Source organism: Xiphophorus couchianus, chromosome 4 (genome assembly GCF_001444195.1).
Source record: "Xiphophorus couchianus chromosome 4, X_couchianus-1.0, whole genome shotgun sequence".
Lineage (NCBI taxonomy): Eukaryota > Metazoa > Chordata > Actinopteri > Cyprinodontiformes > Poeciliidae > Xiphophorus > Xiphophorus couchianus.
The window spans coordinates 4,777,168-4,802,010 of record NC_040231.1 but is presented as its reverse complement, the minus strand read 5'-3'; the positions used below and the strand labels follow the sequence as shown (position 1 = coordinate 4,802,010).

At 37.9% G+C, this 24,843-nt stretch overlaps 1 protein-coding gene across 3 annotated transcripts in view; it reads left to right on the top strand.

The window, feature by feature from the left end:
• Positions 1 to 24,843, top strand: part of lrp4 (low density lipoprotein receptor-related protein 4) — a 112,432-nt gene that overhangs the window by 57,265 nt on the left and 30,324 nt on the right. For all 3 annotated transcript variants that reach the window (XM_028014753.1, XM_028014752.1, XM_028014754.1), the window contains exons 3-10: positions 9,833 to 9,949; positions 15,647 to 15,760; positions 15,849 to 15,965; positions 17,390 to 17,518; positions 22,510 to 22,629; positions 22,723 to 22,848; positions 23,488 to 23,613; positions 24,536 to 24,670. In XM_028014753.1, coding sequence (XP_027870554.1) covers positions 9,833 to 9,949; positions 15,647 to 15,760; positions 15,849 to 15,965; positions 17,390 to 17,518; positions 22,510 to 22,629; positions 22,723 to 22,848; positions 23,488 to 23,613; positions 24,536 to 24,670 — 984 coding nt within the window. The remainder of the gene's footprint in view (positions 1 to 9,832; positions 9,950 to 15,646; positions 15,761 to 15,848; positions 15,966 to 17,389; positions 17,519 to 22,509; positions 22,630 to 22,722; positions 22,849 to 23,487; positions 23,614 to 24,535; positions 24,671 to 24,843) is intronic.

The following is a 24,843-nucleotide window of genomic DNA, read 5'->3' as shown; positions in this document are numbered from 1 at the left end:
GGAGCTCAGCTGATCTAAAAGCAGGAGAAGAGAAGATTAGGACCCCATTCGCTCCTTCTCCATGTGTTGCTTCATCTTTTCCTCCTTCTGCCCTTGCATCCCTCTCTTCTTTGCCCTGGGACCACAGGAAACCTGAACAACCAACTCACTTTTCTTCTTCCCCAAGACTTTCTCATTTATTTCACACTGTGTACTTGAATTTCTTCCTTCTTTTCATCTGTCCTTTCTCTTGCCTCTTTCTCCTTTTTGGTTGTTTCTCTTTTTGTTGCAACCTTCAAAGTAGTTGTTTGGACACATTAGCATAATCCTCCCCCGTCTGTTTCCCCATCTAAAGGTTGCTCAGTGCTTTCCTCCGCCTCCTTCCTAAATATTTACTTCCTTCTCACTAAATTAGCTTGGGCACGCTTGGTCACATAGAAGAGGACCTAAGGGGTTGATGGAGGACAACGTGACAAACACAAAAGCAGGACTAAGAGTTTTTTGTCTTGACCAGTGCAGTATATGCTTAAGTACAGGTTTCAAATGTGATCCAAGTAAATAAAACTGAAACCGTGGCATAAAGTAAATACAATCTTTTTATATCCGACTGAGAAATAAACATGTGCCGTATGCATTTTTTTTTTACCTACCTTGAGTAAAAAGAGTGCTTCCACAGTACCAGGAAAATTACACAAAATGTAAATTATGATCTAATTGCTTTTCTTCAAATCTTAAAGCCAACAATTGTTCCTATTGCATAAAGCTACAGTCAGGATGAGATTAGATCAATTTTATACATGAAACTGAATTGTTCTTGCCCAATAATGGGACAATACTGTAAGTGTTATGTGTCGATTACCGTCTGTAGGTGGAAGTTATTGCTGAACAAATGACTTAATTTTAGCTTTGACATATAATCCTAATAGTCTAATAATGTCATGATCAGAGTATTTACTGTCATTTAGGGTGGGCTCTGTAGATGACAGCACTTAAGGGCTACTTGTTAAAGTCCCTCAGCAGAAATTTGTCATGGCAACAAGCAAATCCTATAACCTTAATCCATCACCACAGACAGAGTGCTTCTTGGGAAGATAATTCTGTTGCTAATATTTCCGATTGAGGGATCTTGGAAAATTTTTTTATTTCAGAATTAAATAAGGTTATAATAATTTTAATAAGGTGTAACAAGCAGATTGTTGTGAACTTTTTCTTGCTTTCCTTTTAGTCCCTGCATAGCTCAAATATTAAGTTATATTAGTCAGCAACACAAAACATCAGGTTTGTGCTTGTAATTATTTAGAAGCACGAATAATTACAAGCACTAACCTGTCATATTAAACAGGTTTATGCCATGTCACATTAAAGCTGGCCAGCACACCTTACATGACGTAATTCAGATTTGGACAGGAATGACAGACAAAGTCCATCTAAATGACCAAATATATTATCAAATTACAGCTGGTGTTACACTTGAAATATAGTATCCTACCAAATATTTCTTCCAAAAGTGCTTTGCGGTCACATTGTTGCACTGTAGAGTTTGAACATTTGAGAGAATGAAAGACAAAAATGTCTTCCCTGTTGGCAGTTTATTCCAGGTGGGTTTTTTTCTTGTTTTTTTTTTTTATTAAATAAGTTCTCATCCACTCACAGTATGTCTCTAAAGTACACACAACTTCCTGAAGAGAGAGCTTTGATCATAAGTCATATGTTTTTATACAATTAATGATGTGAAATTTTACAAGGATTGATTTGAAAAATATGAAGTAACTTCATGCTCTCCCTCTGATAGTGCTATTCGATATTTTGTGCCACTCCAGCTAAACCCTTTTCAAACTCCACTAAATTTGAAATGAAACGATTATACAAAGAATATAGGAGTTTGAGTTGCATTTACTATTTTTGGTCTTCTTTGACTTGAGTTCTCATGTGCATAAAAAAGCAAGAAACACCCTAACAAGATCCCAAAACTGTTTTTTCTTTGTTTTCAAACAAGCATACTAATTTTCCATTTTCTAAACAGCAGTGACAATATTTTCCTGAATCTGATTCTGATCCCATTTAAAAGCCTCATTTTGTTATAGTGGGCTTTAACCTTTTAACAGCTGTTCATAATAAATATAACCATCAATCTTATTTTATGTTACTGTCTCTCTCTGAATCTAAAACATGCTCAACTTGGGTGTGACATCCTTTTCAGATCCGAGGTTCCTTAGATCTTTTAAAAGGACGTAAGAAAATTAGTTTTTGAGGTCGGCCAGGCTGTTTTTGTTAACTGTACCAGGAATTGACTGTTAAAACTTATTGTTTTTATAATGTTGGTAATGGTGGGGCTTTATTTGAGCTGTTGGTTTCACTTTATGGAGTTATGGTGGATTCAAAGAGCATCTAAATGGTTAACTTTAACTATTTTATTGTTGTAGTTCTAAAGAAAAATATACAAAATGCTTTATTTTTTTTAGACCAAAGGATAAAATATTAAACAAATGTGAATGTTAGCCTTCCAAAAGCTGCCTAATGTAATTACACTGGTATTATTAAACATCAATTGCAGTGGAGTAATGGATAAAGCAGAGAAAATGCTCTGCCTATCGTCGATGGGAAAGACGATGAAGGGAGCCTATCACAAAGCTGCTGCTGGACACAGCGCCAAGAAAAACTCTGCAGGCACAACCCCTTCACTCTGATGGAGCGAAATATGTGCTGGCTACTGACCAGAGCTGCACAGGATCAGATAAGCCACCTCTGTCCGGATCAACTATGAGAGGGAAATAAAAAAGGGAGTGGAAGAAAAGAGACTGAAAGGGAATGGAGGGATTGAGAGGATTAGTTTGAGTTTGAGGTGAAACGAGGGAAATACTTTAAAAAGAAAAAAAAGAAACAAACTCTTGCAGTCTTAATCCATAAATATTTAAGCATTTATTGTGTTTTAGTTTCTCAATTAAAAATTAACTACATATAATTTCCTAGTTTTTATTAAAAATTCTTTTACTTGCATTTTTGCGTCTGTATGATGGAAAGCTCCCTTTTTGATTTAATTCTCCAACATTGTGAACACATTACTACTTTTTATATTCGAAGATCTCTTTTCATCCCCTGAAGTTGCATCTGTTATTTTTATCTACTTCTCACCGTCTCTGATCTGTCCATCTTTCCATCCTCCTAGCCAGGGCGCTAAATGACGCCTAGGCAGATATATTGGTCCCATTAGAGCCACTTGATTCAGCTGCTCTGTAGTAAAGGCGAGGCCATTAACTCTGCTGTTCGAGGCCAGTTAGAGATGAGCACATCCATCTTCCTAAAGACTGACAGGCTCAAGCATATGTGCATCGAACATGTGCTTCCTTATCCAGACTGAAATGCACATAACAGGAAACTTGCAGAAATCTGAATTAGTTGATTTTAAAAGTGACTAATAAAGAAGTTAAAGCACATTGCAATGTACTTGTACCAAAAACGCAGCAAAATCTGAATCTATGAAGAAAAACTAGAAGAGTTAATAAACTTAAAAAAAAAGGTTCTTTCTGGTTGCAGAGTCTTTGATTTTTTGTTAAACATATTTCAAAGACAATAAATTGGGTCTATAAACTTGAAACCATTGCAATATAACATAGAATCTTGAAATTAAATGGTACCCAAGAAGTCGCAGAAAACACTAAAAGTGCAGCAGTGGTTGTTTATCCTGGATGCTAGTATTTATGCTGAAGAAAAACTGCCGGATTCACTCTTTGTTCAGAAATCTTCTAACCATGCTTCATGGAAATATTAAACTTTACAAAACCATAAGTCTTTATATTCCTTCACTGATGTGCTATCAGCTTTGAAAAATGTATAAAAAAAAAGAATGCAGTGGCTCCCAGTATTTGCGGGTCTTAAGGGACCACAACCGCCCTCTAACAGCTAAAATCAGGAAATAAATGAGAATCCTACTAGGCTGTTTCTAGGTAACCAGTGAGTTTAGTTGATGCCTGCAACCTGGGGGTTGATGACCCAGGTTGATACCCAAGTTGATGCTTTAGGAGGAAAGACCTTTCTTCTGCCTTCATCCCTCAGAATCCTGTGCAATTCTTGATCAGATTTCAGTTAAATTATTGAATTTTCTATCAGATGTAACATCTATTTATTGTTGACGTTTCTATCGCAATACACATTGTTATTGATTTATTGTCCAGCTCTTTTTGGGTGGATTCTTATTGAAGTTTTGGGTATTTTTTATTTATTTTTTTTCATACCAGCTAGTTGAGTATTAAAAAAAACAAACTGCTGACCTGATGAAGTTTTCACTCACAATTGTCTCCTGAGTTTCCAAAGAAATTATCAAAAGATAAAATCCTATGAGCCGTAATAGCGTAGCGAAAAGGATTAAGATGACTTGAGGACAGTAGCTCAAGTAACGACTTGCTACAACCAAGTTACTGAAACACAGCGACAGAAGACCACACCTGGTGCCATTCTTCTCACTTAATAAAAGAAACCTGAAACAGTAATTTGCACAGGCTTTATGCATTTATTTCTGCATAATTACTTGGTTGTAAATTTGCAGTCATGGTTAATTATTTCTGCTTGCACAATTGCCATTAACGACCAAGTAAATCCCAGCTTCTCCAGGACCTGTCCGGTTTTCTCGCTGGGTGTGCCATGTGTGTATCAGATAAAAGAGCCTTGTGATGATGGGACTTGCAGGTGTCTGTGCCTGTTTCTGTGGGAATGCCCTTGGAATGCATGTGGGAATTCTGGAGCTCAGATGAGAAAAACCCACCGGTGAAGGTCAGTGTGTTTTTAGGATGTCTGTGTGTGTGTTCTGACACATGTAAACCAAGCAGCTCTCAGGGGATAATTGTTCACAGGAAGTGTTTGGGAAATCCCGGGGAGTGTGACGAGAAAAAAAACAACATTTTGCATGTTTGTGTTACCGCGTCACTTCAGAGTGTCATTCTAAACCGTAAAGTAGGCCTGTTTTGCTGGACGGTCAGTTGTCCTAGAAGTTATTATGATAAATGATAACATTGTTATTTTGAGGCCATTTTAAGTAACATAAAAGTAATGGTAAAGTAATGCAAGGACACATTCTCAAAGATCAACAAGTTTTAAATTCTAGTGAACATTTAACACTGAAACTGGAAGACATTTTAAATATCCTATATGAATAAAAAATTAAAACAAATAAAATGGACACTGAAGTCTCTGTAAGCAAAAAGCTACTTGGAACCAAAGCACCAGTTTGAAGACTTCTATCATCCAGTTTTAAGAGAAAAACGAAAAATGGTAAATCATGCAAACGGAAATTATTGAGCTTGTTTTAATTCATCATACAGTTTATTGATTTATTGATTTATTGATTATTGCGAATGAACTGGAACAACTGCTTTTCATTTTGCCGTTACCTTATACCAATAACCTGGACGATACCGCTGTCTGATTAACTGAGAATTGCAGGCAGGAAATGGAGCAGAGCTCTATGTTTGTACACCTGCTGTGAAAATTTGCTGAGACATCATTAATGTTGATGTTAATTCTTTATCTGAGGCTGTAAAGATTGCTCCTTAATACTAGTCAGCAGGTTCTGTTATATATGTGAGTAAATTTGGTAAATAAACAAGGCAGGTGGAGTGTGTAGGAGTGTAAAGGCATTGCTGGATCTACTGGACAGCAAACAGAGGATATTATTAGTGTTTGGATGGCTCTTGTGAGTGAGATTTATGTGTGTGTCTTAGAAGTAAAGGAATGCAGCGGTAGTGAGAAGAGCAGCGCTGAGCTGACCAGAATCTGTGCGATAAAGGAGATCAAAGCACCCAGAGACCTCACTGGCCTTCCAGTTTGCTTCTCACTGATCCACCTGATACCTGGAACAACCCAAACACTTTCTGGATCTGAAGTAGTGAAATATTTATTTCCTTTGCATCTTTTTATCGCTCGGTTTGTGCTTAAGCAGTTTTGCTCTGAATGATTCTGAGCCTGCAGCAACATTTTTGTATGTATATTTGTAGAAGTAGCTGTGTCCGTGCTTATTACCTCAGCACTCTCTTCTGCAGATAAGCTGAATTATTTATTGGAATACTAAGTTGCAGCATTTCCCAGGTTTTTTTTTTGGCTAAGGGCATTGCTGACGTCGAGTCCGACGTACATCCAAAATGTCGTGAGCGCCTTCAGTTTATCCAGAGTTGAGCGTAAGTGTTGTGACTTCACTCCCAGGCTTAGAGAATGCTCTCAGCATCTCAGCAGAAATTCTGTAGAGGATAATAAATCAGCAAATTTTACGTGTTTTGGAGTTCTACTAGCATCTCTGGGAAGCACTCCCAGCAACTATGAAATTTATTACTTTGAGCTTTTCAGAAGGATTTTTTTTATATACCTGGGAAGAACCTTTTACTGTAAGGCATTAAGTAAAACCCACAAAATAATTTTGACATTTAATTGTGAAAAGGTAAATGTATTCTGAGTTATATGCTGCAAATATTTGTTGTATTAAATATTCAAACACATTTTCATCATTTTGTGAAAGAAGGATAATCCAGTTGATCAAATATTTAAGCTATCTAAATTTCTGGCACATCTTAAACACAGACGCACACACACCAACACACACTTAAATTGGACTATTTGCCTTTAGTTTGAGGTGAACATCTTAAAATTGTAGTAAATTGCTCAACCAACTGGTAAAAATAATTTATTTTTATTTTGCAGTCAAATATTATGATTGAAATTAAATATTATAGCCAGATAGTTTTCAGCTGTAGGGATTTTGTTTGCTTTGGATGCATTTCTTAAATTTATGTGCATTTCTGTGCTTTCTTAAATTTGAAACAAACTAGACTGTGTATCACTTTCCCCCAAAAGAACTAGAGATGCACTGATCAAACATTTCTCAGTAAATTAAGTTTTAATTGAGGTGTAACCAGCCAATTCCGTTTTTTGACTATTTTCCTTCCTTTTCTACTTCTATATCATAAAAAGCAAGAGACAAAAGCTTCTTTGAAAGCGATGGTTTTTAATCAAACCGTGTTTGATTTCTATTTAACTCAGAGTTTAATGAGATGGAGAAACAATGTCTTTATATAAGTCACTGATGGTTTGTGTTATGATTATTGTGGTCTATGCATCAGCTGTGCTGGTTAGTAAAGCGTTTAATACTCAGAGGCAGTTTAGATTAGTTTGAAGTAGGATTTTGCTAAGAGGTTATGAGCAATCGATGTTTTACTTCAGATAACTGACTAATCTTGTTCATGTTGATGAAACAGAGATTAATCTGACAGCCAAAGACTAACCCTAAAGGACAGACAGCAAACGGGTTTCCATCGTCCTAGAACAACCTGTCTGAAAAATCAAAGTCTCTCTGATCAAAGTGAATGTAACAAATTAAATTCAGATAACACCTTAATCTAATCACCTTTTTTGCTAAACTACTTGGGACATTTTGACACAATTTTAAGTCATAAAGTGATATACAATTTTCTAAAGTCTTTACCTGAGAGAAGCCAGCCACTAACTCTTATAGCTGAATAAATCGTGGCTGTTGTAGTTCAGATTTCTAATAGTTAACCTTTAGTAATGAAATTAATCCTCGAGGTGCCGGGAAGTGAAGAAAGGCTCCAGAAATATAATTTCATGCGCGCCTAGCCAAAGTGTCAGTGTGGCCATTAGACAGGCAGCTTTAACAAAATATTTCTGTAGATGACTCGGATCTTTGTTGTAAATAAAAGAGAAGCTTCCAGACGGAAGTTCTTTGGTTACATCTGATACATTTGGTTCTCTTGTACTGATGTCATATCCCTTCAGGGTTATGTGGGTCAGTGGGGCTTTATTGTTACCGGAAAGGAGAGCGTCAACCTAACCTACACATACACACATTCCCCTACACTCACATACAGTTAATTCAGCCCCACCCGTCTGCCTCGCTGGTTAACTGTCTGCATGACATCATACATTTTTCATATAGTCTGTGTCGCTTGGTCAATATTTCATATCAGTAATCGACAGGCAAGTGAGAGTCTACTGTAAAGGGGGGTTTGTTGCTCCTCTCCTCCTCCCTTCCCTGTTTCTCTGTCCCTCTCTGGCCTGTAATTTAATTAGCTCTGTCTGCAAATGACAAAGGGCCAGTCATTCGGGGTCAGCTTAGACAGCGAGTAGCTGCACTTGGAGCGGATACGAAGTTAGGGAGGAATGCGCTGAGCTGAGCGCACTGCATTTAAAAAAAGGTGAAGATTGCATGGGTCCAGTTCAGACTTTGGTTCTGAAAGAGCTGAGGTCAGGCAGAATGATCCTGACTGCATTTAGACTGTTGGTGTCAAGGTTTGACACCAACCAAGGCAGCCAGTGGCCAAATAAGGCTCCTGACTGAGTGGTTGTCGCCATTGACTTTTTTCCTCTAAAAATGGGTTTGTTTCAGTCAGTAAAGAAGAATATGGTCTAGTAATTATGTTTCTTACAATGACAAATCTCAAATTCAGACTATTCTATTGAGATTATAAGTGATAGAGCAACATAATGTGGCTCATATTTGTGAACTAAAAATATAATGATGCGTAGTTTTCAGATTTCTTTTGTCAGATATGAAATTTTAAACGTGGTTTCTCTGTGTTCGGTTTTCCGGAGTCAGTACTTTGTAGATGCACCTTGTGTTGTGATTTCAGTCCTTTTGGTTATGAGGTTCGACTCCTGGTCCCAACGACCTTTGCCGCATGTCCTCCTTCAAAAATGGCGCCGGTGTTCTATCAGATAGCCATACATGTCAGAATAGCATACATATGGTAAGAGCGCATGCGCACGCATGCGCATTCTGCAGGAGGTCCGCGATATTGAGAGGAGTCGTCAGCTTGTCAAACGCGAGAAGAGACACAATAAAAAGTAAGTAAATAAATTAAATTTAATGCTGCTGCAGCTGCAGTAAACTACAAAACACGCCCTGTACGCGTATGACGATCTGACAACGCATGGCTATCTGATAGAACACCGGAACATGAAGGCTTTTCAGGTTAACATATCACATACACGACATGCTATCCAAGTTAGCAGACATGTTATCCAACCCAAAAATATCAAGGAACTGGGGGACGTGAATTTAAACAGGACGTGTTTTGTAGTTTACTGCAGCTGCAGCAGCATTAAATTTAATTTATTTACTTACTTTTTATTGTGTCTCTTCTCGCGTTTGACAAGCTGACGACTCCTCTCAATATCGCGGACCTCCTGCAGAATGCGCATGCGTGCGCATGCGCTCTTACCATATGTATGCTATTCTGACATGTATGGCTATCTGATAGAACACCGGCTCAGCTGGCTGCCTGCAGACGCAGCTCCCGTCGTGTGTGTGTTAATCTGTGTATAAAAAATTCTTGCTGTAACTGCGAAATAATTTCCCTGCTGGAATGAATAAAGTAATTCTTCTTCTTCTTCTTTATTCTTGGTTTTCAGAATTTTTGTCCAACAGATGAGCTGAATTTATGCTGAGATAAACTATGCATTAGTGGAGGGTAGTTGTATCTCCTGGGCTAAATTTAGGGTCATCATGATTAAGTAAAAAGTAAAATACAAAAACAATAGTTAATACAAATACAACACTGTTCAGATTTCTCATAGTAAAATATTTAACAGAATATAATTTTGCTTCCTCTTCACTGTTGTATTTTTTGGTTAAAAATGGCAGAGCATAAAGAGGGTATGAATACATAAAGATTGTTTAGTGAAAGAGTGAGTTTAGTTTATTTTTCTGGATATGGTTTACATTTTTAACTTTCAGTGTGCTGTTATGTTGGGACTTGTCTACAGAAGACGGCAGCTTCTCTGTGCCTTCTCTCCTGGACTGTTTGTTTGCACGTTGCTAACAGTCTCGTCGTCTGTACTTGTGTGCTTGCAGTGCTCCCTACCTGCTCACCGCTGGACTTCCACTGCGACAACGGGAAATGTATCCGTCGCTCCTGGGTTTGCGATGGAGACAACGACTGCGAAGACGACTCAGACGAGCAAGACTGCCGTGAGTACAGATCCTCTTCAGCAACAACATACGCAACGTGTTGCTTTTGCATACTGTGAAATCCATGATTAGTCACAGATTCATCCAAACTTTTTTAACACTCTTGAGTGCAAAATAGGGATTTATTGAAGTGGGCAAATGTTTAGGGCAGCCATGCATACTAAATTGTATGTTTTATTACTTATTGGTGCAAATCCAGCAGTTTATCACACTGAACAGATAATACTTTTAAATTCTTATTCTGTTTCCATTTTGACATGGTGTGTGTTTTGTGTAAATATGCGTGGGGGTGTGTGTCTGTGTGTCTGTGTGTAAGGCTACACCAAAATATCCCCCAGCTGTCAGCCAAGCAAAAGTGGACCCAATGGGTGAAGTCAGCACCGTCTATTTCTGAGACGGGTATTTATGTATCAGTGCATTGCTGCCTGGTGAATGTGTGCTGCTACATTTCCATCTTTGTTAGGATTCTTTTGAGAAGGTAGACATTTTCCAAAATATTTCAAGAAAACTTCTTGAATTGATAAAACATTAATAAAAACATTTGCAGCCAAATCCTACCAAGAAACATCTGAACTATTAACTCCAGCTATGGGATCATAAATAAGGTGTAGGACTGGATTCAATGTTCTTGAAAATATTTTCAGTAAATTGAGACAAAATATTAGCTTTTTGACCACATTAAAAGATATATAGAGAACTGAAGTTGTTACTTTCAAACCTTAAAGCACAGTACCAAGGTGATGGCAACTTACAATTTCTGGGGTTTTTTGTTGTTTGTTTTTCTTGGGGTAGGGGAAGTGATTTACTCTTTTTTTCTATCTATACTGACCCACGTCATGAACTTTATTCATGCCAAAATGAATAAGGAATGGTTAATGTACAAAACTAGAGAGTAGAATCAGTTTATGCACAAGTGTCTGTAGACATTTAATTTTGAGTTTGTACTTTTAAATTTTCAAATCTCAATAGTTTTACATGCCCTTATTTCTTCCTATTAGATCACTTTTCATTGAATTGCTTTTAACCTGTCTTTGCTTTTCTTTGAGCTAATGCTGAGTTCAGGACTATGTGCAATGGGAGTTAACTGGCAGCGCCTGCCTGAGGCTCCTGTCTACAAGCTCAGAACAATTTGTCTTACTTACTTACGACAACGTGGAATTTGAGAAGATCACAAAATTTTAAATGAGGAGGTGGCTTTTCAGAGCTGAAGCCATTAGGTCAGTTGTGACTGCTGTGGTTGTAACCCAAGAGCCTGCTGGTGGGTGCTGCTGGAAGAAGCCATTAAGCAAAATAATGAAGCGTTTTGTGTTTGATTTACTCCGGAGTGACATGGTGACATTTTGACCTGATAAAGAGCACTTAACAAACACTCAGAGATCATCAGTGTCATTAGGATTTATTCTCTGGTTACCAAAAACACCTGAAATGAACTCCAAAGCAGCATAATGTTTGCATTTATGTTTTAGTTTGACCTTTGTTTGATCTGATTCAGAGTCAGTGATTTATGTTTAACCTGAGAATTGCACAAATTGATCTACTCTGTCATCTTTTGTCAGAATGGAAGGGGGGATTAACTTGTCTCTAATTAAAAAGCAGCTTCAGCCATTAAGAGTAAAAATGAAACCTCTTAGAAAATCCAGCAGACACAGCTGTCACTCTGAGTGTTTTCTGTAATACTTCTTGTTTTTCTATGGCAGGTACAGGCTACCTCTTTGTCCTCTGAAAGCTGTTTCTTATCCATCATCCAGCGATATCTCCTCCTCTCCTGACCCACATACTGTATCTGCCGCCAGACACTGAATCACTTCCTGATGGGGGGTCTGTCTGCTCCTGGCAAAGCTGGCTATGAATTTTTCATCCTCATGCCCAGTAAATTCCCCCCTTATTTTTGCTCTCCCCTCTCCACAACGAATTGGCTTTATTTCATTATTTAGAGACGGGCAGACGATCCTCCACGCTTGGCTGGAGATAAAGTAGTTTTCAAGATGCCAGACAAAAACCTGCATCTGAGGTGTGTTGTTTCTGTGTTGGGCTGTGTGTTCCTACGTGAGATATTCTGGATTCATGAAGTTTGAAAAGACAATTCACAAAGAAAAAAAAAAACACAATTTCATGACATACACACACACACGCCCACACGCATGTTGGGGGGCCTTGTAACGACTCCCAGTGGCCTTTGCCCTTTGACGTTTGGCTGCTGTGTGAGTGATGAGCGTCTCCAGGGTTTGTTGACCTTTGACCTCTCTCTATTTACCTCATGGACGGAGGAGAGGGATGATGGAAAAGACAGAAGAAGGGGCAAGTCAATTGTTGTCTTGCCTCCTGAATAATAGATCAAATGAGAGCATTTGTCAATTGTGTTGAGGAAATGAAATTTTTATTTGGACCCACTCAAGAACTTCTGCGCTTTGAAATGTATTTATTTTTAATAAAGGACAGGATGGCAGGGGTTGGTGTTGGACAGGTTTAATATAAAGCGCAAATCAAGAAAGGGCAATTTCTTGCAGAATGTTTACTTGACATTCATGATTATTAGCTGGAGTGCTGTAAAGAATTCCTGAAAATGTCTGAACCCACTGTAGCTTTGACCCTTAATATTGATATTACTACTTTTTATATTATGTGCAAATGGCTCACAATATATGTAGCATTTGATTTTTAATAAAAGTGTCAGAGTAGCTAAAGGATTTTAATAGAGAGCAAAAAAAACAAAAATTTTTTTATGTCATACTTTGTAAGATCCATAAAGCATATAATTGCACCTGCCTTTTCTTTTTTTTCTTCTGCCTTAAACATGAATTTCTCTCTATCATCTTGCTGAACCTTTACTTAAAATAACTGAAAGGGATTTACAAAAAATAGTCTATCATGTAAAACAAAAACAGAACACACATAGTTGAATTTTTGAACAATTTATTTTTTTGATAATTTGCAACCAGAATTCAGCAATAAGTCTCAGGAATTACGTAGCTAAAAATAAATACCTTAAGTTGCATTAAGTGATCACACAATACTAAAAAGTCGCAATATTACAGTAGCCTGATAGTGAAGTATATAAGTTTAGTTGCTATGTTTGCCTGACTTTGACAAAATGTGTTAAAGTTTATTACACATTTACAACAACAGCTGACCAAAGTCCCCCAAAAATTATAAAAATGAATTGTAACTTAAACAAATGAAACTCAAATAAAAAAAGAAAATAAATGCCTAAAATTTCTATACTTAACTAAAACTGAAAGCTTTTTTCACCTGCTTCTAAACTGTAACTAAATATGATTTTCTTTTGTAAATAAAATAATTTAAGATAACAAAAATATTGCACATTGTCATATTTGTTACTTATGTCGCTTGGTTGTGATTAAACCATTTTACAAACATGCAGAAATAATTCACTATATATTATGCGTAGGGGCACATAAATAAAATATTAGATTGTGTTTTGACTGTCTGCCCTCCTGTTATGTCTTTGATCTCAAAAGTCCGGTGCATCAGTGCTGCTTCTCAGGTACGCTAGCAGAATGTTGTGTTACGCCAGAGGATAAAATGAAACATGGAACAGGATTACAGTAGAACTTTTTCCTCCCGGTTTGTTCCTCCAATCTTTAGGCATCCTGCTGGTTTTGCCTCGTCGACTCTACATCAGTCTGTGTCTTATGCACACACAGTAGTGTTATAAATAAAATATTACCTTCTATTCGCCATCTATCACTGGTTTTCCTTGATGAACCTGTTAACTTGGCCCCCGTCATGCCCACAGCTGGGAGTCGCCATTGATTGTGGCAGCAGTGATTTTAGAAACGTAATCAATGGCAAGAAGATTCCCAATGGAAATCACTAATATAATAATTCCTTCCTAAATGCTTCATTGTGGATTGAATTTAACCTATTAACTGAAAAATGTCTTTGCACATATAATCACGTTTAGCGTGATTGATCAAGAGAAGAAAACAGAGTTTCTGTTAATTGGTCGTTCATTCAAAGTGGCTTGGAATTAAAGCAAGCTCAGAAATTCATAATTGAGTACAGGACTTTTGATAATTGGCGTACTGATATACTGAGTTCATGACCCCTTTTTCGAACACCCATGAACACAACATGATGAATCATTAAACACGCCCTCGGGGCGTGCTGTGGTGGCGCAGGGGGTTAGCACACCCCACGTTTGGAGGCCTTAGTCCTCGACGCAGACGTCGCGGGTTCGACTCCCGGTAACGACGACCCTTGCCGCAAGTCTTCCCCCCTCTCCTCACCCTCCTTTCTGTCTGCCTACTGTCGAAAAAATACGAGCCACTAGCGCCGCAAAAACTCTTCGGAGAAAAAAATGGAAAAAAAAAAAACCACGCCCTCATCGGTATTCTCTCACCAGAAAATTGTCCTCATTTTGTTGCTGTATTTGTTAGTTGAGTTGGTAGCTCAGTCGACTGATCTGCCCTCGACACACAGAGAGCAAATGCAGTTTTACTGGAGTGAGTGCGTTTTTCCACTCCGTGGCAAAACACTGAGTTCAGGGGCCACAAATAAATGGGAACCCCCCAAATTAAAGATATGCACTCCACTGATTAATGAATGCCCTACGGTTATTGCTTAATAAGCTCCTCAGGGTTTTTGGCAGTAATGTGACGCCATAGTTAGATTATTTAATGTATAGAGCATGTAGGCATTGAGCTTTGTTGCATTCCCATTTTGCTCCCTTGCTAGATCTTAAATCATCATCTAAATGCTATCCAAAAGAAGAGCAATTCATATTGTAAATTACCAGGTTTTAAAATTAGATACATTTACCTTGTGCACACAAACACACATCACAGATTCCTCACTGTTTTGTATAGGGATCGGAGGGAGAAGTTAAGCCAGAATGGAAAAAGTCAGACCAAATGAAAAGGATAAAACAAAGCAACTTTCTTAGAATATCTTAAACCTCCCTGCTCTGCTAAAGTCCTAATGTTTGAGTTGGAGCCTAAATGAATATCATAAATGTCTCAACTATTGTAGAAATTACTGCTACTTCTGTGCTTCCTCCAACTCTTGAAAGCCTTACTGACACCAAAGGCAGCTAAAGCTTGAAATATTGATATAGCTTGATTGGTGACGACTTCCACCCTGAAGAGGGTTGTGATTTGCTGACGCATTTGTTGTCTGTTCAGAAGGGATCCTTTGGTTTGTTTTTGTTTTTAGGGCAAGTAACCTACTTATCTGACACTATAATTTAATTATCCTTATGTAAACTTTTTACTTTTAAAGAGCACTCTTGTCATCCCATCCCATTATTTTTTTTTTTCTTGGTTGGTGTGCAATTGGTTTAGTCTGTTCAAAATGACCTATGCCACAGTTTTTTCAGCTTTTTAAATATTGAATTCAGTTTTTCCGTACTGCATTTGTCGATAATCCAGCAATTCTGCTTTATCAATAATATTTTATAGGTCAGTGACTGTGAAGATAACCCATTTATTTTATTTTCAAACTATTCGAGATTAGCTTTCATTGAAAGTTTTCTAGCTGAGATCAAACCTCAGTGTACTCTGTGTTTGATCGGCTAAATGCCCTTCTTTGGAGCCCTAAATCAGTTTTGGGGGACAAAATGTATTTTCTCTGCTTTCCTCTGAATCCTACAAAAGAGGCAGGGGTTTTATCTATTTCTCAGCAGAACACTGTATCTGTACTTTTATTATTTTTAAAGCATTTCTTTCCTTCATGCAGCTCCCAGAGAATGCGAAGAGGATGAGTTCCAGTGCCAAAATGGCTACTGCATCCGCAGCCTCTGGCACTGTGACGGCGACAATGATTGTGGTGACAACAGTGACGAGCAGTGTGGTAAGTCCTCCGTGTTGGTGTGTTGTAAAACAGGCAGAAATTAATTTGTGCAGCCTTCATCTGTAACACGTGTTGTTTTTCATGTCAGATATGCGCAAATGTTCAGACAAAGAGTTCCGGTGCACAGATGGAAGTTGTATCGCTGAGCACTGGTACTGTGATGGAGACACGGACTGTAAGGACGGATCAGATGAGGAAAATTGCCGTAAGTAATGAAATTAATGAAAAAATAATTTTGTAGATTTAACAGTGAGGAATAAATTTTCAACTAGAGACTGACGTAGTTCAAGGAAAACATAGAAACTGACGTAAGCATGGGATGTTTTCGTATACGAGGTTCTGCACTAATTTTATTTAGATAAGGTCTCGAGTTTTGGATAAAATTATCAAACTAACAATATCTACTCACACACTGAGGACCAGATTTATTTACTGATGTAATTAAAAAATCAGTTGTTTAGCTTTTAGTCTTTTAACTGGAAACATGAAGACAACTAACTTTTTATTTTGGTATTCTTATTGTAATAAAAACCAAATAATCCCTTTTAGCAGTCTTACCATAGCGTTGTGTCCCTGTCAGGAATTAGATTGTCAATTTTGACGAAAATCTTTGCTTTTAACTAAGGATTCACTCCTGTGAAAAAATTTAAATTCTCTTCTTCCTTCTGCAAACTCTGAAAACTTAGGCAAATCTTGATCTGAACCAATGCAGAGAAACTGGAGCATGCATTTGTACCCTGCAGGCTCAACCACTGTGGTGCACTTTTAGCTTTATTTGATGCTAGTTCCCATAAAGCTCTCCAGTTGATCACCAAATATGCAGAGATATACTGGCTCCCTCTTGATTCAGGATTCATAATAACATATTTCTTAGAACATAAAAATACTGCAAAAATGCGATAAATTTTCACAGTTGGAAAACCTTCGATTCATGTAATTTACAAATTTAAACTGGAATGTTTGGGAGTTCTCTCAGAACACAAATCTGAGACTCTTGAGGAAGGGATTTGAAGGATGCTGACAGGGTCCTGGAAGAGGCTTTAGCTTGAGAAGCTTGGGCTAAAATACAGAAGTTTGGCTTTAAAAGTTTGAATGATTTTTTTAATTTATATGTTGCTGGATTGGGTCTTGACAGCAATATTTTACTCAACAATATTGTTGAATGAAAAGCTGAATTGAAAAAGCCCATGAAAAGGGAGATTAAAAGATGAGCTGTGATTAATTAATTACAAAGCTTCTAATTAATCAGATTAAATTGTTTCATTCCATCATTTAATTACTTCAAGTCTTCAGTCAATTATCCAGGAAATCCCAGCATTCAATTGTACAGTTGCCTGTTTCAAAAATCTAACTTTTGAGGGAAATTTTTGGGGAAATGGCTGACCCTTTGTAAACCTACATACCAAGAGGCAGAGATTTTAGTTTTGTGGCCGTCTGTGATCCAATACTAAGAAACTTTATGCAATGCATAACAAAAAGTTTAACAGGCCAATAGAGATGTATGATACTCATACATTTCATCTTCAGTTGCTAGCAGAATAGAGTTAGAGCTTCAAAGAGTTGTAGACAGCCAACTGCTGCAGCGCCTTTCCCAGCATCTGTTTAACGTGCTGTTTTGTTCCGCTGCAGCCTCAGATGTGATGACGGCCACCTGCAGCGTGGAGGAGTTCCAGTGTGCATATGGTCGCTGTATCCTGGATATCTACCACTGCGACGGAGATGATGACTGTGGAGACTGGTCAGATGAGTCGGACTGCTGTGAGTTCATCGTCACTCAGATTCATAAACACGTCCAGTATAAGATGGTTGGATTTCACTAATTTATAACAACATACCATTTGGGGAATATTTGATTTACTTTAGACTAATATGTAAGGCTAACTCTAGTTTTTTTCTTAATCTTAACTTTGGTGAGGGACAGATTGTAAACAGACCGGTAAAACAAGAGATTTGCTTTTGGGCTCAGCAAACATTTTTAAAGAAACATAATTTAACACCAATCTCAAGATGTTAAATTATGAAGTCAGATTTCTTTTAAGTCATTTATATATATATATATATATATATATATATATATATATGTATTATATAATTTTCATAACAATAGAAGTTAACATAGTTACTTAATTGTGACAAAATGACACTATGTGCCCAAAAGAATACATAATACTGCCATAATTGAGTTGGGTGTCTGAAATAATTCAACAAAATGCAGCATTTGTGAATCTCAATAATGCTGATATCTACAGAAGAATTTACTGAAGTTGACTCAATGTGTTTGTGATGAAACAGCAACTTACCAGACTTGCTGATGGTCATTTTGAACAACGAGTGGTCTGCACACTTAGGGTAGATTTGAATGCCATTTGTGAATTAAATCAACTTAATCCAAATTATCCTGGATACTAAGTATCATCAGATGTCAAGAGGGCCTTTGACTACTTTGGAGAAAACAGGGAGGATTTCACACTTCTTTTGATAGCTGCATAAGTGTTGTTCTACCACAGGGGGTGAGCAAGTGGATTCAAGGGCCAATAACAGCTACTTCAAAACTTCTAGGTCCTCCTCAGGGTTTTATTGGGGTTTATTCAGGGCTCTCTTGGGGCCAGAACCAGCTTGACATACACTATTGTAATGTTCAGTGTGCGGTGGCCTTCTGCAAAATATCAGAGGAGGATGAGAGATCAACAGTGCGTGTCCTGATGTGGTATTTTCCACAAACCTGGCCCTTCAGGCACACCATCGTGCTTGTTTGATGTTTCTTTGCTCCAAAACACGTGATTTAAAGGAACAGAATTACCTCAGCAGCTTCTTCTGTAGTTATGTAGAGGCCTGTCATTTAAAAATCCACTGAAATCAGATTTCTTAGAGGAAACTTCATAATAAATGTGTATTGAAACACCTAAATGTTGATCTCTAGTTTTCTGATCTATAAGTAAATAGTGATTTTGTGTTTTTTTTTTATAGTAAGACAGTCATGTTATTCTCTTTAAGCTTCTGTTGTCTCCTGTAAGTTGTTGATCTGATGTGATTATTTCCTGCTGCAGTGCGCCAATTGCTCACAGTCCCACTCTCAAATTAAAAAGCAGCTGCTGCCTCCGGGTGCTATATCTCTTTAATAAAGACAAAATGCAACATTCCATGTTATTTATTTATTTATGCACTGTTATTTCAATCAGCAGGAAACCTGTTCCAAATGCAGCGATGGGACAAGAACAAGTTCCAAGGGACTCTGTGAAACCCCAAACTAATAACATCCCAATAACTCACAAAGGACCATATTAAGTGTTGTGCGTAAAGTGGTTCAGTGGCACTTATTTGGTTGCAATAATTATTAGCCTGCATTTGCATGAAGAGACTCCTCTTAAGGGAAGGACTTTGAAGGTTGAGCGAAAGCAGAGAGACAGAAAGACGACGAGCTGCATTCGTTCAAAGTCCGTTCTTTAGTTGAGATTTCCAAGTTCTGCTTTAAAACATCTGCCAACTGCTACTGCGTTTTTGCATGTTGACATATACTGACGCATATCAATTCTTGTGACTTAAAAGTAAGAACACATGTTTGCAATGCAGCTTGCGTTGTCAGCTAATAAAGCTTCTAAATTGTCAGTCATAGTTTATTCTCCTTCCTACACAGAGAAAAAAAATCCTCCTATAGAAATGTCTGTTGCTCTCTGTCCTTGATCTTCCATGTGTGATATTCTATGCTCCTCTTACTCACTCCGTTTCATGTTGCTCCACCTTATCTCAAGCATACACACACTCAAACACAGGCGGTTCTATGCCTTTGAGGAGTTTATCATCAGCATGATAACCACAGGTTCAAGGTTTCTCACTGCTATTTGATCAATCATCACTAGATATACCTAAATCAGCCAGAAATCCCTGGATCAGCTCAGGCTGTTGATCGGCAGGTCAAGCATGGGAAAATCTCCACTTGTGAATGGTCTAACCAGAGTTCAATGCAACTAAAAATGTCAGCTTTCAAACGCTGCCAGTCCAAACGGAGTGGGATGGAGAGGATCTGCAGAGACAAATGGGAGCTGATATCCCAAAATAAATTGTAGAAACAACAAAAATCTGTGAATATGTATTCAACAAACAGAAAGCCATGGGTGTGAATACTTATGAAATGCTGAATTAGAAATGTTTGACAATAATAAAAAAAGACATAGAAAAGATGTCCATTTGGCGTATTGCATCTATTAAAGACACAGATATAGAGCATTGTGCGTAGATCTTTGAGGAAATTGTTTATACAAAAGGTCTGTAATGAAACATAAACATAAGGAAATTCTGAAGTTTACAGAAATGTAAAAGAAAAACAAACATTTCAAATTTTCGAATAACATTTCAGCATCCTGCTCACAGATTGTAGGTCCTGACAATCGCTCTGACCTCTGCTAATTTGCTGCTGTCCTTAACTCTCAATCTGCCCACTTTATTTTTGTTACATTTATTTCTGGCCCACATTCATCCATGTGAGGAGGATATGGGGCGGGGCTTTCAGTGAATTCTGTTTCATATTTTGTGGACACACTCCCCCTCTTTCACACACCGACACCCTCAGAGGAGGCATTCCTCAGAGGCATAAGACTGCCCATCCTCAGACAGCATTCCTTGGCATCCACTCTCCAGACACATGAAGGGTGCTTTGTTAGAGGAAAAGTCTCTCTCTCCCCCTCTTGCTCTCCTTCTCTCCCTCTCCTCTTCTTTTGGCTCATGTGGATCTTCACACACACATCAATAGTCTCAAAAATACCCCAACTTGCATGTATCATTACCACATGGGGACAGCTTTTGGCTTCATCGCTGAGCACATGAACTTGGAATTGTTTACGAGTTTTGTGTGTCTGTCTGTGAGGGAGAAAGTTGTGGATGACTCTTTGGGCATAGGCGTGGGCGTGCGTGTGTTTCTCCTTGGCGTCCCACACTGATTCACTCACTTTTCCATCTCCGTTTTTGTCTGCTGGTTTCTCTGCGGGGACAACCACCTGCTGTTTTGATCATCCTTCTCTTCTCCTGCCCAGCTGATAGGCGTGCACATGGAAGCTTCAAGCTCCACATCAGTCCCCCCCCCTCTCCTCTACATTTCCTTGCTTGTCATTTCGTTCCTCTTCCATCGCGCTCTCGCTGACGCTTCGATGGGAGCTCACTCCTGCTGTCAGGAGGAAACATGTCAAAGGCGTACTCACACACACAAGCTCAGGATGAGGATGTAAGATGCTTATGTTTGATTCAGCTTTAATCTTTTCATCCACCTACATCCTTTTTGTGCTGCCATTTTGGGCTTCACTTTGATCTCATAGCATGTAGTGAGATGGAGAGAGATTTAAAGTTTGAACAGCCAGTATCCGCTTTCAGATAATCATGCAAACAGACAGATTAAACAGGAATAATTAATGATGGTAAGGAGGAAGTATTGCTGGCTTTAGAAACTACTTTTATCTATGAAACTGAAGGATTAAATTTAGAGGCAGCATGAGGATAAGACGCCTCTACAAGTCAATTTTTAACAACCTAATAAAAGGCAACCTCATGGGAAGCCTTTCTGAATCATATGTACATAAATTATTTTAAGTTATGTACATATGATAATTAATTTGAATGAACCCTGTGACATGTGGACCCTTTTAGGACCCTTTTAGATTTATTCATCCTAACAAGAACAAAACCCACAAACAAGCCCAACCATAATTTAAAGCTCCTGAATTAGTAAAAAGTTATCCAAAGTTAAAATTTGTATTTTCATTCATGTTTTGAAAATGTTTGATTAAATCTCTGATTACTAATAACCTAGGCAGTTTTACATTTCAAATACTTTAATTCAACCAAGGCATTTTTCTATTTGGAAATGAGATGAGCATCTCTGAAAATATAATGAAATACATAGTTATTGCTGATCAGATTGCATTTTCCACTGGTAGTTTGATACATTTCTTTCTGGATGAGCTTCATGTCTCTGACCATAATCTTTAGCTCCCTTCACAGATCATTTATTAAATTCCAGTCTGGACTTTGACTGGGTCACTTCAATATGTCTGTCACTTGCAGTGGAAAGAAACTGTCATTACACATGCTTTTAAATTAACTTGGTGAAACAAGCAAGGAATTGATTGTATAAACAAAATAATTTTCAAAAATCACTTTCTATTGTAGATCGTTTAAGTTTGTCAAACTATTAGAGTAGAAAGTCTTGAAACTTGTCTCATCTCTAGTTCTTAAGCCCACTACTTTTCTTTGTTCACCCTCCTTTAAGCAGCACAACAGTACTTTATTTTCTTAAACTTATTACGAGATTGGAACACATGGTTAGCGAGATCTTTGGGAATTGCTCTATTTAGCTCTAGGTCCATTTTTTTCTCTCACCTACCTGCTTTTATTACGTGAAGGGCCTGAGATGGTCGTGGAAGGTGAACTTTTAGCTCAGTGCAGTACATCTGTGTGGATTGGATCTTTTATTTTGCATCATCATTGTACAGAAAAAGTAAATGATCATCCATTTTCAGTTTTCTGTCGGACGTTATTAGATTTTTAGACAATTCATGATGTCATGTTCTCTAATAACATGACATCATGTTATTAGAGAACATGGAGTTCTCTCATAACTCTGAGAATAGTAAAAATCTCTAAGAATAACAAGAGTCTATAAAAACATTATAATATTTAATCTTAACCTATATAACCTGAATATATTTCTGTTTAGGACTTTCTCTTAGAGCTAAAATCTCTAACTGTTTGTATTTGTACAGCTTCCCATCAACCCTGCAGATCAGTTGAATTCATGTGCAGTAGTGGCATGTGCATCAACTCTGGCTGGAGATGTGATGGTGAATACGACTGTGACGACCAGTCGGACGAAAAGAACTGCAGTAAGTATCCGCCGGTCCTAAAAATCATCGATAAGTTTTGTTAGAAATACTCTACAAATATTTTGTTTAATTTTTTTTTTTTTTCCCCTGTAGCTTCGTCAATGTGTACAGCTGACCAGTTCCGGTGTGGAACTGGACGTTGTGTGCGGTTGTCATGGAGATGTGATGGTGAGGATGACTGCCCGGATCGGAGTGATGAAGAGGGGTGTGAGAAAACTGGTAAGACTTGTAGTTATCTTGTTTTTAGAGGCTAAATATAACCTTCACTTTAAAATGTAGTCATGACAACGGCTGTGAAGAGTCATTCTGAACTGAGAAAATCCCTGTTTTTTTTGTTTTTTTTCTTTTGGATGAGAGATGCAGTTGTTTCTAGAAAACAGTCTTATTGTTTTGACTTCATGTTGATATGAGATGAACACTATGTTCCTTGAGCTACTCTTTGAACAATTTACAAGTATTGTGAAAAAACACAAAAGAACTTTCTCACTCTTAGAAACTGTCTTTATTCAAAGAAAAAAAATCTTAGGAGAAAATTGTATACCAGGACACCAGATCTGGTTTACTATCCTGCAGCTTTTACATGCATACCCAACACACCTGAAGGAAATGAATGGCCTCTGCAGAGCTAAATGACATCCTGATGGGGGAATCGGGCAAGTTGATTATGGGATATTGAAGAAAAGATGCATTTGAAAAGTTTTCTTTTACACTGTGCTCTTTGAAACATTTACACTGTAGAGCAAATAACAAAATTAAAATAAGATCCCCATATTTTAAATAAACTATAAACAATAGATGTCTAATAAAAACAGACAGTGACTCGTGTTTTATGGTCTGTATTTTCACACCTCCTTGCAGACAGTCCTCCATGTGCTCCTGATCAGTTCCAGTGTGGGAATGGCCGTTGCATCGGACAGAGAAAAGTGTGTAACGAGGTCAACGACTGCGGTGATGGGACAGATGAACACCCACACCACGACTGCAGTAAGTGCTTCAAGAAAATCAGCACCTTTTATTGCAATTAGTCATGAATCCACCACATTAAGTTTAGTGCTTACTCCGTAATTGCTTGGTCACTTCAGTTTACATAATAGATGTTTTCTGATGATCAGAGTTTCCCATGAAAATGTTTTCCTTTTAACCTCGAAAGTTTCTCCTCTGCCCTTTTTTTTTTAAACCTTTTTCTCAAATAAACATAAGGCCCTGTCCACACCACATTAATACCTCAATAACCTCTTGCACCATTTGAACATTAGTACACTTTTTTCTTAATAACTAAGATTTTTATCTGCTCTAGATGGTTAGCTCACATGGAATTTCCTTAAAGATATTGGAGGTTACTACACCTGTTATAGGTTTAAGCTTTTGGTTTAGAGAAAGAAGCATCATTTTTTTTTTTTCTTAGCTATGAGCTGTCGAGCAACAATAGCTTTCTCACCATCTAACTAGAGCCTCTTCAAAACCATTTATGATCTGCCTGATTTTAGTGTCATGGTCCAGTCTTCCAAGCAGTCTGGAGTTGGCCTAAGATCAGAAGTCAGCTGATATTTTTGCAAATATTTTTGCCACTGAAAAAACTCTGATCTTAAGAGGCTCAAACAAATGCTACAATGTTCTCCAAAACTCCCAAAAAGTCAAGCAAAGGTGAGATTTAGACTCTGGTAATGAAAGAAAGGTCATGGTGTCAGCAGAGTCCTTCATGGAGCAACTATATGTGGCTTCAGTAACGTTTAAATATATTTCTGAAGGAGCATATTCTGTTTGTGTTGATAAAGTTCAGTAACCTCAACCCTCACTCCTAAAAGTATTTCCAGGTCCAACATCAAATGTGCCAGATGCTTTTCACATTTTTACTGAATCAGCAAGCTGTGTTTATGTCCTTGTAATCTTTCTGCACGTCCTGTAGGGCCACGGTCCAGTGAGGGCAACTGTAACCAGAATAATGGAGGCTGCTTACAGAAGTGCCAGATGGTCAGAGGACTGGTCCAGTGCACCTGTCACAACGGATACCGACTGACCGACGACAACAAATCCTGCCAGGGTAATTCTGTCTTTGTGTGTGTGTGATGTGTGTGGGGAGCACAGGGGGCGTGGATTACAATGTGACAGGGTTTGCTGGTGAAAGTGAGTGAGCAAGGGTGTTAATATTTATGACAACTTGCCAAGTGCTATGTGTTCACTGACTTCCTGGGGGTGACATCAATCCAACATTAT